Source organism: Corylus avellana, chromosome 11 (genome assembly GCF_965113065.1).
Source record: "Corylus avellana chromosome 11, dhCorAvel1.hap1.2, whole genome shotgun sequence".
NCBI lineage: Eukaryota > Viridiplantae > Streptophyta > Magnoliopsida > Fagales > Betulaceae > Corylus > Corylus avellana.
In genome coordinates this window covers 4,000,210-4,017,574 of record NC_142500.1, presented here as the reverse complement: position 1 = coordinate 4,017,574, position 17,365 = coordinate 4,000,210, and the positions used below count along the sequence as shown (strand labels likewise).

At 36.6% G+C, this 17,365-nt stretch overlaps 2 protein-coding genes across 2 annotated transcripts; one reads left to right on the top strand and one right to left on the bottom strand.

Moving 5' to 3' along the window:
• Nucleotides 1-9,989: 9,989 nt before the first annotated feature.
• LOC132166107 (uncharacterized) lies at nt 9,990-13,639 on the bottom strand. The gene is made up of 4 exons (XM_059576870.2): nt 13,437-13,639; nt 13,017-13,217; nt 10,400-10,735; nt 9,990-10,270 (listed from the first exon to the last, which is right to left on the bottom strand). The coding sequence occupies exons 1-4, from the start codon at nt 13,460-13,462 to the stop codon at nt 10,216-10,218; spliced, it is 618 nt and encodes a 205-aa protein (XP_059432853.2). The 5' UTR covers nt 13,463-13,639; the 3' UTR covers nt 9,990-10,215.
• A 512-nt stretch (nt 13,640-14,151) lies between these two features.
• LOC148583011 (uncharacterized) lies at nt 14,152-14,835 on the top strand. The gene has a single exon (XM_088511775.1). The coding sequence runs from the start codon at nt 14,152-14,154 to the stop codon at nt 14,833-14,835; it is 684 nt and encodes a 227-aa protein (XP_088367901.1).
• Nucleotides 14,836-17,365: the final 2,530 nt, after the last annotated feature.

The window sequence follows — 17,365 nt, the reverse complement described above, 5'->3', positions numbered from 1 at the left end:
AAATAGAATCTGCAAGGTTTCTATAAAATACAAATATATAATCTGTTTTTTGATTTCAAGATTGAGTTTGATTCTGTTTTCTCAAACTATATTTTTTTTTATATAAATAACTTTGTAGCATAATTGCAAAAAAAAAAAAAAAATGCCACATACCTAACGTAATTAAAAAAGAAAAAGAAATTATAGTAAAATTGTTTATGTTTCCAAAAAAAAAAAGAATGAAAGCCCTTAATAATATAAATTGTATTTGTATTATAAGGGTATTTTAAGAAATTTGATCACAATATGATTCTATTCACCAAAATATTGCATTGTACCAAACGAATGAATATGATTAGCTAGTCTATTACAGCGTTACAATCAAGCAAAATAATATGAATAGGTAATCTATTCCACTCTTCTATTTCCAGTAATAGCTAATCATTTTTTCAATAGATTAGACATTTTGCGAACTAAACGAACCCTCAATTGATGAATTGAAAGCTTTTTTCGTATGTATAAAGCACAAATGGACATTTGTTGTACAGAGATCTCCGAGAAGTGCCACTTTATGGGTTGAGAGAAAAAAGAGCTGCTAGGCAATTTGATAAAAATGGATTTTTGAGATCTCTCTCGCTCTGTCAGCCTCTGTGGATCATAATATATCTTAAATGTCACCCATTTCATTGGTACAAACGGTTCTTTTAAGTACAGCAAGTTTTATGGTTGATATGCTGAAGTTTGTCAAAAATTTTGTACATTTAAAAAGTGTCGACCGGTGCCATTTTGGTGAGAAGCAAAGTCCTAATACTCCGATCCAAATAGAGTTCCACCATAATTAGAGTTCCCTTAACATTTCACACATCTGCAATTGTTGAAACAAACACAAAGATAGAAGAAGAAGAGAACTTCCGTGGTTGTTCTTTACCTTTTTAGTGAGTTCCACCATAATTACGCAAGTACCCTCAGACCTTTTTTTTTTTTTTTTTTTTTTTTTTTTTTTTTATTTTCATCTAATTTAATGGAAATTAGTATCTAAAGATTTAAATTGAAAATTTTTGAAACATTAGAGGGGTACATTGCTAATTTTTAAACTTTGGGGTTCAAATTAAAAAACACCTGAAACTTCATGAGGATAAAGTGAATTTTCTCCAAATATTAAATGTTTCAAAATAAAGGGTCTGGATCGTAAATCTCGAGGGTCGCTGAAACTGAAGTCTGCGAAGACCGATCTGTGATAAGGAGGACACTTGTCGAAAGCTCCAGACTCCACAATCTCAATTTATTATATATATCTTCGCATTTTATTTACACTCCAAATTCCTCACCTTGTTGGCCCAAACAGTATTTGGCTGGGCTTGATTCGCTTGAATACAGTGAAATCAAGTATAAAACATCAAAACACCATCTACCACACCAAAGAACGAAGACACTTTCGTTGCAGCATTTTATAAAACGTTCTCGCTTCATAATAATAAAGCCTCTCTCTAGCTGTAAGAAATCTCCCTAAATGCAGCATCTTCATTAATTTAGATTTACATTTTAAATGTAAATTGTAAATTACTTCTCAAAACAAAGAGGAAAAAAAAAAAAAAATCCCTCAAACCGATAATCATTGCACTTGTACCTTAAAATGCTATTTGTGACACTTGTTCCCTCAAACTACTATTTTTTTTTTTTTTTTTTTTGTTAATTGGCACTTTACCTTAAAATAGATGGAAGATGTCACCCGACCCACACGTGTGAATGTTTTATTTAAAATACCAAAAATGCTTTGATTTTAAGAATTGGATTGCAATTCTAATTCATTAGAATTAAATTATTTAAATTAGCATTAGTTTATTTAATATTAAGATTAGGTTATTAGAATTAGGGTTTATTTGAATTTGAATATTAGAAGTTTAGGTATTATCACTTTAAGCTTAATCTACTTGATAGGGATAAAGTTATGATTAGATAGGATAATAGTTAAATTGGAATGCAAATCCAATTCAACTAGGATTAGATTATTTAAATTTGTATTAGTTTATTTAATATTAAGATTATGTTATTAGAATTTTAGGTGTTATCACTTTAAGCTTTATGTATTTCTACTTGAAGATCATAATCAAAGAATGAATTAGACGTACATCTTTGTACAGCCTCAATTGGGTTCACTTGTAGTTTGTCTCCAACTCTAATTGGAGTTCATTATCAATACTATTTTCATTCTCATTTCCACATTCATCCACCAGTCATCTCTTTCATTAGAAATTGCGTATCATATTTATTCTTTAAATATAAAAAATACAATAGACATTTTTAGACGCCGAGCCACCCCTTTGGGCGAAACCTCGAAAGGATGATTCAACCATCCAAAAGACGACTTTGCCGGTACCTAAATTAACCCTGCAACTCTAAGGTAGTTGGGCCACCCTCTTCAAGAAATACTCACCAAGTACTTGTAACCCTTCTTTTTAAGAAAAAAATTTTTGGTTAATCAGAATTAATAGCAAAATTTATAGTACAACGCAAGCTTCATCTGGACTTGAAAATGCTTTAAATGCTAATTTGTTAGCGAGTGTTATATGAAACAATTAAGCACCTTCTCAGCTTCCCTTTTAAATATCTAATCTAGCTATTAGATACAAAATAAAAAAATCAAAACAAGGAAAATATCCGTGTGTTTGTGTGAGGGTAAAATGTATAAGAGACACCCATAATTATATAAGAAGTCTTGTGAGTCACAACAAAGAGAAAAGCGCGGTAAATGACTAGAACAGAATCATAAACGAGGAGCAACACTGTAATCTGAATTAGGAAATCAAATCCAATCCAAATCCAAATCCAAATCCAATCCCCATAAACCAAATCCAATCTGAATTTAGAACATTGTTTTAGCTTATAGCAAGACAATTAGGAAATGCAAAGCAAATATATAAAATCATGCAGCATGAAGAATCTACGGAAAACCATGGGAGAAGTGATGATTTAAGATTCTGGCGTCCCCAGTCCTTTATTAATCCTACGGGGAATCTTGCTTTATGAGCAAAGAATCCTAATCCTACGGAGATATTTAAACATCTCTTATCTAATAAGAATCCTAAGTCTTCTTTATGGCTCTTCAAGGTCAACTTTGCCCTTCAAGTCTTCCTCCTTCGCAGCATTGTTTCCCACTCCTTCTAGTAAACGGCTACTGCCCCGGCCATAACACTGAGCTACTTGTTTCAATCGGATAATAAACCTGTGAAAATTGAAACCACCACAATGGAATAAGAAAAAAGTGTATATATTAACACAACAAATGAAGTATAAAGAACAATGAAAGGAGATTGATCAAAGGCTGTAGTCTAGGAAAGTACCCGAGTCTCGAGATGAAATGTCCCCTAGTAGGGGTGATGGTGATAGCACGATTCAAGTAGTTCAACTCGAGTTTCTCATTTGCCCTTATATCAGCTGGCAATATATGGGTTTCACCCATTTCCTTGGAACCTTCAAGGTAAACAAGTACATCTATAGGACGGCCTTGATTACATTCAATGTGAAGATCCTCATAGCACATATACTTGTGGCCACCAGATGGAATTACAAATTCAAACATTAGAAAATTACCAGGATCCCGTCTCACTTCCACTTTCATTGGTCTATCATACACATTTTCAAGCTTAACGTTTCTTGAAAATGACTTGGCCATGGAACTACAAGACAATAAATGTAAAATAAGCCAGAAAAGTTATTAGTGACCACTTTTTAAACTTGGAGCTTTTAAAGAAATCATACAATAACTTCAGGCAGTTCAAAAAAAAAAAAAAAAAAAAGTAGTGAGGAAAGAGAAGATCAAGATAATTTCGTAAACATATCCGTTTGGTGTGTTGTTTGTAAACCCCATAGAGAAAGATCCTCTCCCACACAAGGAATGGCATAGCAAGAAAGAAGAAAAAAAAAAACAAAAAACACACTTTGAAAAATAAAGAAAGATAATTTCGTAAGCAACGTGGGTGAAATAATTGGAAAAGATGAAGTGGAGAGGATTTAGGATTTGTCTAATTAACTGGATCCTCTCGGAGAAGGGCCATTTTTAGGCTAAAAAAATAAAATAAAAAAAGACTGTGGTGTGGGACACAGAATCGTAACCAATTGCAATCATAAAAATAACAAAAGCAAAAAAGAGAAGAAGAAAATAGAGGGATTATAGCTCAATATTAAAAGAAAATGAAGAGATAAGGTATAAATCAAATGGGGTTACAGTAGGACTACCTGATTGCTGATTCGGTGTTCTTTTCTGAGGAGGTCTTCCTCGAACAGCAATAGAAAACAAGCTCTGAAGGTCGGCAGCGAGGGACTTTATCGATCGCTCCTCCCTCCCCCAACTGCCCCCTCTCTCTCTCTCTCTCTCTCTGCTCTGAGATTGACAATCACACTGCTATATCCAATATAGATATAGAGAATACGATGTTAGACTTGTTACGTGCTTATACATTTTTAATCATTTAAATGTTGTGTCATTATCATTGATTCACTGTCATATGAGTCTACGACCAGTGACAGAGCCAAGATATAGTGCGAGGACTGAAGAGGGGCAAAATTAAAATGATACAATACAATAGTAAAATACATATTTTTTAATCTCTTTATAATTATATTTAATAAATTTTAATGATGATCAATTACTTATGTTAAACTATAAAATAAAAAAAAATAAAAAATAAAAACAGAAATTATGTATAATGATAAAAATTTGAGAGTCGTGCGTCATTTGCTAATTGTTATACTAAAATTTATATTGAAATAAAACACTACTATCACTCATATACTTCTAGAATTGTAAACTTTCTTCTTTTTCTAGAAGAAGACGGATCTATCCATTCCAAATGAAATGGATAAGGTCAATTTAGAGAGACAAGCTTGTCTTCTCTCAAATACATTATTCATTTGCACTGTGTTGTTATAGAGGGTGCAGAGTGTTACTTCCAAAGTAAAGAAGAAGCAAAATTTTGATCCATTTGATTCTAGACAAAGTAATGATCACTATCCTATAGAGGTACTCCATGTAAATGAATTGCATGCAGTTGGGTTGATGAAGATGAAGGGAGTCATTAATTCCTTCATTGGCCATAAGAATGGTTATTCCAAGTGTTAGATCCTTATCATATACTCTACCACCAAGGCTATTCTACTCCACATTCTTGCACTCCTAATAAAAGCTATTCATTTTTTAAAATGGAATAGTCATTAACTTTAGTGTTAGCTTCTCCAAGAATCTTATTCCCAATAATCCAAACAAGATCCTTTTTCCTAAAAGAGGCCCAGGCTACCTCTAAATGACCTACCTATTTATACATATTTTCCCTGTTTTCTAAAAATAGGAAATAAACCTAAGATCAATCCTGCATTTATAGTTTTGCATCGGATGTCTTTTTGGGTCTTTTTGTGATGGATGGATGGATGGATTTATAAGAGTAATTTTATTTTTATTTTTATTTTTTACGATGACGGCCTGTCTAAGGCAAGACCACTTTGTGTACGGTGTACCCCACTCTTATCGAGCAAGCCTTGAACCCGTGCAAATTAAAGCGCTTCCAAAAAAATTGTTTGCACAAAAATGGATTTGAACTTTAAACTTGATTTATAGATGCCATAAGCCAACCCCTTGGGGTTCTAAGAGTAATTTAATATATGAGAATTTAAAGATCCCATAATCATGAATATTGATCTTCATCATATCCCTCCCTCCCAAAAAGTCTGTGACGTTCCTCATCAAAGACAAAAAGAAAAGAAAGAAAAAGAGTGAGGAAAGAAAAGATCAAGATGTGGAGATAAGCTTGGTAAAGAACGAGGGTGAAATACTTATGCTGCATGCTCAAGGAATGTAGATTTGTTTAGTAAAATATATATACGAGCCAGAGTGTTACAGCTGAAAAGGCAATTTCTAATTCTAACCAGTGAAGATTCCCATTCTAAGCTCAGCCTCTTCGATAAGAAGCCGCGGGTTCTGTTCTATCAAATTGCAATCAGAAAAATAACAAAAGCAAAGAAGAAAAGAGAGGGATGATAGTTGAAAATGAAGAGATGAGGTATAAATCAACTGGAGTTAAAGGAAGGATTAATACCTGTTCGTTTCTGAGGATTGGTGTCAGCGATGGATTTTGCAGTTTCCTTTTTTCCTTTCTCCTGTTCGGTTGGTTTTCACGTTCACGTTCCCTTCAGTGCATGTTTGATGTTTGTAACCTACTAGAGATTAGTAGGTTTGTAACCTACTAACCTACTAATCTGTAGGCAACTTCCTAGCCTTCTTCGTCAAAATGAAGAAATAATAAAAAAATCTGAGTGATTGAGTGAACTTTCAAAGGTCACCCAGCATCTGTAGGAAAACAAAATAGTTTAGAGTCAGTGGTAGATGCTATTAAAACTGTGTTTAATTATTAAGTTATAAGTAGCATGTAAACCGAATAACCGCAGTCAAAGTGGGTCCCGCTGACGTAGTTTTCACTATTTTAGAATAGTCAAAGTAGGTCCCGCTGACGTAGTGTTTCATTGTTTTAGCAAAGTCAAAGTGGTCCCGCCTGACGTTGTGTTTCACTGTTTTCTTGAAGGAATATATTCTATTTGGTCACGGCAGAAGACTCATTTTTTCTGCCCTCTAATAGAAGAAAGACACTTCAGCCAAAGTATAAAAATTGTACAAAAATTGTCTACAACAAAAATACTAGATTTTGAGCTATGAGAGACTTCCAGCCTGGGACCCGCTGTGGGTCAGCAGACCCAAGCGGGTCTCGGGCCGAACCAGCGTGCCGGTCCCCTCTTGCTCTCCGGTGCTCTCTCTCTCTTTCTCCGGCGACATTTGGTATGCCGGTTCGCCTCTTGATTTCTGGTGCTCCTTCTCTCTCTCTCATTCTCACCGGCAGCAGCAAAGAACCAAAGCAAATTTCTGAGTCACTGAAAAGTCAGATCAGATAATTAAAATCTAGTTTTAAAAAATTGTGTGTTTCAATCTCGGGTTGTAAAACCCAGATCAAGTTTCAATCTGGTTGCAAAACCCAGATCAATTGCTCTCTCTCTCTATACATTTCCGGGCCACTTTTCCCCTCTCCAAAAACCAGGAAAATGAAAATAAAAATAAATAGGTAGTCTCTTTATCAAGTATACTGTGTTTTTGTTCTTATTTTCTTAAGATGCAATTGGTGAGGTGGCAGCATTTGAATGGAAGGCAGAAAACTCATGTTTTCTGCTACGACCGTATAGCAGCAGCTCTCGGCATGATAACAGATTGTGTTAATGTTATCATGCCGGGCTCTAAACGCCTAAGACATTCGGCTAAGAGGCCCATCCGTGGGCTTAGCCAAACCCAAGTCATAAGCAGGCAGCCCATTTGGATTTATATACCCACTGTACAGTCCAAGATTCTAACCTGTTTGAAGAGAAGCCACCGGCGCCGCATCAGATCCGACGCTTGCAGCCCCAGCCACCAGTTCCACATGCAGCCGAGCTATCCAAGCCTACACCACAAACAATTGACCGGAAATGTCCTTCCCTAGGCCTAGGGGCTAGGGGCCAAGGGGGAGCATGCACCAGATTGCATAACGGCAAGAACAAGGGGAAAGAAGAGGGAGGACGACTGGACCAGGCTAGCCGCATGGAGGGTTGAGATAAAGGAAAACAAAAATCAATGGAAAGAAACAACAACAAAAGTTGTGAGAAAGGCTTTCCACCTCCACCTTCAAGAAGGGTTGCCGAGAGAGTGAATCTCGAGGAGTCAGTGAGAGTCTGCGAAGACCGATCGATGATAATTGTCAATTGATAAAGGACTTAAGGAGGAGGTTAGTTGTCAAGGTCCAGATAGAATCTGCCAAGATTCGTTTTATTTACATGTTTGCCCTCCTATCCAATACGTACAGTCCAAAATCCATATAGGCTGAGGTTGTGTAGAGTGAGGCAGGCCCATCCTACCTCTTTTAGGCTCAAATATGATTTGGTTGGGCTTGAATACAGTGTTTTATTTTGAAGAGTTAAAGCCACTGTTAGGTACATCGTCCAAACGGTATGCTTCTTTGAAGATTGAGAGGTTGCTGTTTATTGAGCTGCTTTGAACAAAGGTTTTAAAATAACTAGTTTCGTTCAAACGATGGATTGAACTGTTCGAATGCTGCAACGCCCGGTTTTTTCTTATTTGGTCTCTTAATTGTTCTAATAAACCTAGGTTTCAAAACTATATTTAAAAGGCTCTTAGAGCACTATTTTCTAAGAGACTAAAAGGCCATAGTGCATTGTGCATTCCTCTCTTACAGTTTTATTTTGATAAACTAAAGACATATATGATAGAAGCATACGACCCTGATCAAAAATACATACATTTGTCTCATACACTATGGAGATGGTGAGAAAATATATATTTTACATCCTAAATGGGCTATAATTGAAGATGCCATTGTTTTGAGTACAAAAGTTACTATAAAAATTGGAAATGTCTTACTTTGGTTTGTGCTATTGATTTATATAATTGGAAGTAACCAATTAGGTTTAAAACAAAACCTAAAAAACAGTGTTTCTTTCATAAAAAGCATTCAACCTATCAGAATTTTGGTAAAGGAAATTAGGTAGAAGAATTATCCAAAAGTTATGAGAGAACTACCGCGATAATAGGTAAGTAAGTCGCTTGTCTGGAACAATGGTCATGTATTAATTGCAAAAATTTTGTAAGTACGAACGTCTTATAATTTCTAATTCATTTTCTAGTTTTTTATTTTATTTTTAAAAAGTTCTTCAGAAGGTTTCCACTTTATCATTAAATTACTTGTTTTGATTGATTTACTGCTTTCTTTATACTTCATATTTTGTGATTTTTGTGTCATTGCTAAATTTTAAATTTCATGTTACTTTTACATACACCTATGCAACCCTCTTTGGATTCTTTGGTATATTTTTCACTAAGAAAAGCTTCAAATTAAAACAGTAACCTTTAAGCTTATAGCAAGACAATTAGGAAACATAAAGTAAATATATAAATATACGTATATGCATGTATGTATGTATGTGTGAAGATTAAAAAGTTTAAAAGCTTTTACCAGGAGGTTTATGCGAAATCCCAAGAGGATGGTGCTCCCAGTTTGTAATTACTCTCATAGCGGTTGATGTAAGCACACTATGCTTCTTAATTGCATTACTCGTATGCGTGCATCCTACGTCCTAATGTCATGCAAATTATGCAATCAAAGGTGATAGATGATCCATCTTCTGCTATTGGTTTTGAGACTTGGATAAAAAGCAGGAACATTAGAAATTCATGTGCCTTCTCTTTAATTGTAAAACTTGTTTTATTGTAGAGCCCATTGGGTCTCTCTTCATAAAATTCAGGTCCAGTGTCCTCATACTCAAATTAGAAAAAGAAAAAAAAATGGTAATATAAAAAATAAAAATAAAATGGTAATGAATTCTATCTTAAGGTACTGTTTATTTATTTATTTATATTTTCCTGACAAATTAAGGTGCTAATGTTTAAAGATGTGGATTGGATCTGTTAAAAGTGGACTGTATTGACAGCACACCAAGATCCATCGACTGATAAAGAACCACAAAGCATTGCCAAGCTTCTACACAATTAAATATAGTTATTATTAGAAAATACCAATTTTCCTTCTCAAGTATTTGAAAGGTTTTTGTCTATTTAAAACCATACCCAGAACATGCATCACTATCAATGATGGAGAATTTATCTAAAATTATGCACCATGGAAAAATCCATAAAACTACCATTATACAACTATAAATTTTTTCCCCATCAAATTAGTACTTTCTATTTGTGTTCGCAAAAAATATAAGTACTTTTATCTTACATAATTTTATAATGTACACAAATCTTATACCTATATTCTTTGAAAGAGAGGAAAAGTGCCATGTATTAGCCTACAAAAATGTTGATGAATGTTATATCTTAAAAATGCAATTTGATATGAATTTACTAGAGGAGTCATAAAATATGCATATGAGACATCACCATCATGAAGCATGACAAAATCCATGGGCCGAAACAGAAAAAGACAATGACAAAAACATCATGGATAGCTTTAGCGTCCTCATCCACAAACTACAACCCTCAGGCACTTGGACCACCAAACTTTAAAAATGTAACAATTAACAAAAACCAAACCAAAATCTATATATAGTTCATATAACAATGGAAAAGTGAGCAAACAAGGTAAAAACATACAAGTATGTTGTATCGTTTTCATAGAACTTATATTTCCTCCGAATCTTCGGAATCTATTTTCCCAATGACTTGATCTGTTCAGCTACGTGTTTCAATGTGATAATTAACCTGTGAAAGTTGAAACCATAAAAAAGCAAGCAAACAATGATATAAGAAAAAAATGTATATTAACACAACAAATGAAGTATAGAGAACAAGGAAAGGAAATTGATCAAAGGTTGCAGTCTAGGAAAGTACCCGAGCCTCGAGATGAAATGTCCCCTAGTAGGGGTGATGGTGATAGCACGATTCAAGTAGTTCAACTCGAGTTTCTCATTTGCCCTTATATCAGCTGGCAGTATATAGGTTTCACCCATTTCCCTGGAACCTTCAAGGTACACAAGTACGTTCACAGGACGGTCTCGATTACATTCAATGTGAAGATCCTCATAGCGCATATATTTGTAGTCACCAGATGGAATTACAAATTCAAACTCTAGAAAGTTGCCAGGATCCCGTCGCACTTCCACTTTCATTGCTCTACCAGACGCATTTTCAAATTTGGTCTTTCGTGAGAAAAACTTGGCCATGGAACTACAACACAATAAATGTAAAATAAGCCAGAAAAGTTACTAGTGACCACTTTTTAAACTATGAGCATTCAAAGAAATCATACAATAACTTCAGACAGTTCAACAAAACAATAAGAACTTATCAAAGAATAAGGGGTTAATCCATGACCTATGGGTTGCTGATATGTCATCAATAGCATAGTTGATAACATTGGCCATCTCATTGCTATAAGAGTATAGTGTATAGAAATTTATGCTACAGTTTACTAGCGGACAACCTTTTATAGTGAATAGTAAAAGAATCAAGCAACAACAATCTTATAAATTTCTTTTGAGTGTAGTTAGATATGCAGCAAAAATCAATCATGTCTCCTTAAAATTACTTGAAGCAAATGAAGTACATCCTCGGTTGTAGAACCATTCTGAAAATGCCATAATCATTAAGAGTTACAGCATAAAAGAAAAAAGGTTTAGACATTGTTTCAGATACATTGAAAGTGTATATTAAAAAAACATGTGTCTCTTCCAATTTTGTCCTTGTTATTTAAAAAGTATATACTTCTCACATGCAAAAGGGACCCACAGCATTTTAATCGACTGTGTTGGAGGAAGTTACCTCAACACAATTTGAAAGAAAACTTTGGCCTTTCATCATTAAGAATTACAATGAAAAAAAGGACTTTTGACATTGTTTCAGATACATTAAAAGTGCATACTACACTAGTTACATGTGCTTCTCTCCAACTATACTGTTGAAAAAAACTCTGTATTTCTGAAAAGTAAACAGTAGTCAATAACAAGAATTGAATGAAACACTAGTTACAGCCCATACAACATTTTATGTTATCTTAGTCTCCATTAATGCAAACAATCAAGATTTAGCAAATGGTGCAACTCCAACCAGATTTTCATTTTAAGTATAAATGACTTTCAAAGACAAGTGTCTTCTCTCAAATACTTTATTCATTTGTACTGTGTTGTTAGAGGGGTGCAAAGTCTTACATCCAAAGTCAAAGAACAAGCAAAATTTTGATCCATTTGATTCTAAACAAAGTATGATCACTGTCCTATACAGCTACTAAATGTAAATGAATTGGATGCAATTGGGTAGATAGAGAATCAGAAGATGAATGGAATTATATTGTAACAAAATTTCCTAAATCATCCTTGTAATACAATTCTAGTTTGCATTTGAGGGAATTTTTTTTTCTCCAACAATGTGGTGCCTGTCCCACGAAAATTCATAAAATTTCACAACAAATTTTACATATGGCTTTCATTGTCTGAAATGCCCAAGTTTAAAGTGCTCAATTCTATATTAACAATATGCAAACTAAGATACAAGTGTCTAACAAAAAATTGGAGATACAACATCAAAACAGAAGCAAGATACTTGAATTCATTATACTGTTTTTTGGGTTGTATAACACTCGAATTTATCAAGTGCAACCGTAAACAGAAGGATATTATAAATAAATACACCTTCAAAATCTTCCAATGACTGCAATCCTATGACCATTTGACAGCATCACACACTGCTTACGAGATTGCAGTTAACCTTTACTTCATTCAGTAAAGTCATGTGTACATATTGTTAAAGAGCATAGACCGTGGCAGAAAACATGAGTTTTCTGCCCTCCAATAGACACGTTAGCAGAAGCACAAAAATTGCCTACAACAAAAACACTGGATTTTGAGCTTCAACGGTGAGAGAGAGACTTGGCTCACCAGACCAACGGGTCCCGACCTGAGACCTGCCGTGGGTCAGCAGAGCCACGCGGGTCACGGCCTGAGACCCGCCTTGGGTCAGCAGACCCACGCGGGTCACGGCCAGAGACCCAGCGTGGACGGCGACGCCGTGTGTCTGGCCGCGACCCAACCGCCACCCCCGGTTACGCCGCTGCCCACGCCACCGCCGTTCCACCTTTGCTCCTCTACCGGTAATCTCTCTCCGGCCGATTTATCTGCCTGGGATCCGGTGGGATGGTTTTTTTATCCGGTGAGTTGATAACAATTTGGTGTTTTATCTGGCGTTTGATCTTATTTTCTTAAGGTGTAGTGTCATCATTTTAATGGAAGGCAGAAAACTCATGTTTTCTGCCTTCGACCGTATAGAAGCAGCTCTCATTGTTAAATTACCACTTCTTCACATATTACGATGCAGAGAACTGAGCATACATATTCACGACGCAGATAAGTAATGCGCATACAAAACAGGTGCTACAAGAAAAAGAATGTGATTTTTCGAAAGGAAGAAGACGATACAGAGAGAGAGAGAGAGAGAGAGAGAGAGAGAGAGAAACCTGGAGGGGATGAAAGCTCGCCTTTTTCTTTTCGCAGTCCCTGGCGCGATCTGTCTGAAACCCCACGTCAGGGTTTTTGAGAGGCGTTCAGTTATTCCCATACGTCTCTCCTTTGGGCTTAGAGGCCCAGCCGTGGCCTTAGCCAAACCCAAGTCATCAGCATGCAGCGCATTGGAATTACCCAGTGCACAGTCAAAGATTCTTAAAAAATTCGATCCCCTTATTATCCCAACTTTGGGAAAAAAACAAAAAAAAATAAAGAAATAAGAAAATTCGAACTTTTTTCTCTCCTCCCATGTTTTTTTTGATTTGTTTAATTTCTCATTTCCTCTTTTCTCTCTCTTTCGTTCTCTTCCAGACTCTCTAGTCTCCCCAAACCCACAAAATTACTGCACTGTCGAATAAAGAGAATGCTCTAACCTGTTTGAACATTGAAGAGAAGCCATTAACTCGTCAACTGAGGAAGCCAGGCCACTCCACGTTCTCCAACTTCGGCTGTTGTTCGCGGAAGCAGCACCTCCATCCAGATCCACAGCCGCGCTATCCAACACCACAAACAATTGACCAGAAATGGCCTCCCATTCCCATAGGGGCGAAGGGGGGAGCACCAGAATGCATGTAGCCAAAGATTAACAAGGGAAAGAAGAGGGAGGATCAGGCTAGTCAGGACGCAGATCAAGCAGGAGCGTATGAGCCATAAGGGGCTTGAGAGAGAGAACAACTAAAATGAATGAGAAGGCAACAACAATAAAGTTTGAGAACGAAAGCGTGAATCTCGAGGGGTCGCTAAAAGACAGCGAGACCGGTCGGTGATAAAGGGACAAAATTAACTGCAGCAATTATTTACAATTCCACTTAATACGTAGGGTAAAGTATATGTTCCTCTTTCACTGTCATTTAATTGACAATATAATATGGTGCCTGTCACCATATCCTTCCAACAAAGGGAAACCTGTTCCTCAGACATATAACCCAGGAAGCGACGTGTCCAATCTGCGAGCGGGAGGTTGAATCAACGGGACATGCACTCTGGAATTGCCCAGCATCACAGGATGTGTGGCTGGAATGCTCGAAAAATCTACAAAAGTGTGTCTGTGATGATGGGGATTTTCTTACCATATTCAGTAGGCTCAAGATGCGTTTGACGGAGGCTGAATTAAGTATTTTTGCAGCGGTAGCCAGGCAAATTTGGCTCCGACGTAATGCAGTCCTTCACAGCGAGGAAATGGTCTCCCCTGGGGTGGTGATCAAACGAGCCCTCTCCCAACTTGCTGATTTTGAACGATTTCGGACGAGGCCGACCAGTGGAGTACTTGGGCCAGGAAGGGACGTGCAACAATGGGAAAAGCCTTTGGCAGGTTTTATTAAAGTCATCCCGTTGGATTTCCAAACTAAAAGGATGGGCATTGGGATTATTGGTAGAGATCATGTGGGGCAAGTGCTTGCTAGTTACTGCGATACTAAACCATTCCTCCAGGAACCGGCGGCAGCTGAAGCGTGGGGAGCATGGAAAGCAGTAGAGCTTTGTCGGAAAATGGGCTGGAGGAGAGTCCATTTAGAAGGCGATGCACTTGGAGTAGTTCAGGCTTTTCACAGAGATACACCCTGGAGAGGCAGTTATGGTGTCGTGGTGCATGACGCCAAGCAGCAGCTGGATTCATTGTTGGAATGGAAAATGACGCATGTTCATCGACAAGCTAATGTGGAGGCTCATTCTCTTGCCAAATATGCTTTAACGTTATCCTCAGATTATCTTTGGACTATGGATTCTCCTGATTGTATTGTTCCACGTGTACTTGCCATGCAAGTCTCTAGTTGATCAATAATATATTTGTCTTCAAAAAAAAAAAAAAAATTGACAATATAATAATGTCTCCATAAACTTTTTACTGTAATAATAATGTACAACGAAATAATGTACCACCTAAAGTTTTAATTGTAATAATGTAATAATGTACCTAATTGACAATTACATAAAGTACCACTTAAACTTTTAATTGACACCTAATTGATAATGTAATAATGTGCGACTTAAGCTTTTAATTGTAATAATATCCCCTTAAACTACCAAAATATTGTCCAAGAGTTGATTGACCAAAATACACATGGCTAGAATTTATTTTTGCTTGGCAATATTTTTAGTCCAGATGAAGTCCATTTGGATAAAAAAAATTCCCATTAGCATGACAAACTGGCCAATGTGGAAATTTGGAAGGGAACCCGAAATGGTATCTTTTTGGTAAGAAGTGCTTATTATGTGGCCCAAGAATGGGAGGCCCGCAATCTGTCGGAAGGATCAAGATTCCCGACAATGCTCCAAAAATTGCCCATAAGCTTTTTCTCAAATCCTAGCCATTCAATATCATTCAACGGCCACAATTTCGCCACATGTCCCAGCTAAAGATATATAATAAAATATTATTTCTTTTTAAAAAAATATATATTAAACAAAATATTAAAATATTAAAATTAAAAATTAAAAAAATTGGGGTGGCCAACCGGCCACCCCAATTGAGCCATGGGGGTGGAGGAAGCCACCCCTAGGGGCCGGTTAGGGGTGGCCGAACCACCCCCTAAGGCCATGGGGTGGTTTCGGCCACCCCTAACCAGCCCCTGGGGGTGGCGTAAGCCACCCCCGTGGCCATAGGAGGTGGTTCGGCCACCTCCAATGGCCAAAACCCAAAAATTAATTTGTGGGTTTTGGCCATTGGGGGTGGCCGGCCACCCCAGTTTTTTTAATTTTTAATTTTAATAATTTAATATTTTGTTATATATATATATTTTTAAAAAACAAATAATATTTTATTATTTATCTTTAGTTGAGACATGTGGCAAAATTGTGGCTGTTGGATAACATTGGATTATCAGGATTTGAGAAAAAGCTGATGGACAATTTTCGGAGCATTGCCCAGGATCCTAATCCCTGTCAGAATGATTTTTGGGTTTTGGCCATTGTAGGTGGTCGGCTACCCCAGTTTTTTTAATTTTTAATTTTAATAATTTAATATTTTGTTTTATATATATTTTTTAAAAAATAAATAATATTTTATTATTTATCTTTAGTTGAGACATGTGGCAAAATTGTGGCTGTTGGATAACATTGGATGATCAGGATTTCAGAAAAAGCTGATGGACAATTTTCGGAGCATTGCCCAGGATCCTAATCCCTGTCGGAATGATTTTTGGGTTTTGGCTATTGGAGGTGGCCGGCCACCCCAGTTTTTTTAATTTTTAATTTTAATAATTTAATATTTTGTTTTATATATATTTTTTAAAAAATAAATAATATTTTATTATTTATCTTTAGTTGAGACATGTGGTAAAATTGTGGCTGTTGGATGATCAGGATTTGAGAAAAAGCTGATGGACAATTTTCGGAGCATTGCCCAGGATCCTAATCCCTGCCGGAATGCTCTTCTAGGAGTAGTGAAAGTGTGATTTGGCGAGGTATCTGGCAGATGACAAGTCCAAATAGTGGAAAAAATTTTATGTGGTGAGCTTGTAATAATTTATTACCTACAAGGGACAATCTTGTACGAGAAAGGTTATCGATGACCCGTTGTACCCCATTTGTGGGTTAGAACCGAAAACTGCTCATCATGTTATTTGGGATTGTGTCGCATCAAGGGATGTCTGGAGAGCTAGTAGAAGGATTTTTCAGAAGAGTGTATTCATGGGGAACGATTTCCTTCAAGTGGCATAAGGCTTTGTATTCAAAAGGGACGCAGGAGGACTTTGAGGTATTCGTGGAGACAGCACGGAAAATATGGCAGAGGAGAAATGCATGAATATCTGAGGGTATATTCATTCACCCTAATATTATCGTAAAAGAGGCTGGAAGTGCTGTAGATTTTTTTCATGAAGCCACGAAGACGTGTGTCGAGGATTCTATTCCACGGTTGAAGACAGAAATGTGAAATGGATCAAACCTCCCCCAAGTTCCTACAAATTGAACTGTGATGCAGCTTTGGATCTTAAGTAAAGCAGGATGGGATTGGGGGCATTATACGCGATTCAGATTTCAAAGGGTAATGTTGTGGCTGCTAGGAGTGTGACGAGATGAGGTGAATTAGAACCAACTGCAGCAGAAGCGTTGGCGGTTATTTATGGAATTCGGCTATGTATGGAACAAGGTCTTGATAATATTCTTATTGAGAGTGATGCCAAGCAAATCACGGACGCAGTTCAGGCATGAACAAGGAATGAAAGTAGTTTTGGCCAACTAGTGGAAGATATTTTCTTTATGGTTGAGTTTATTTCCAATTGGCAGATTTCCCATGTAAGTAGGGAAGCGAATAAGGCGGCCCATGGTTTAGCTAGGGCGACAATTAGACAGGTCTTTGATACGA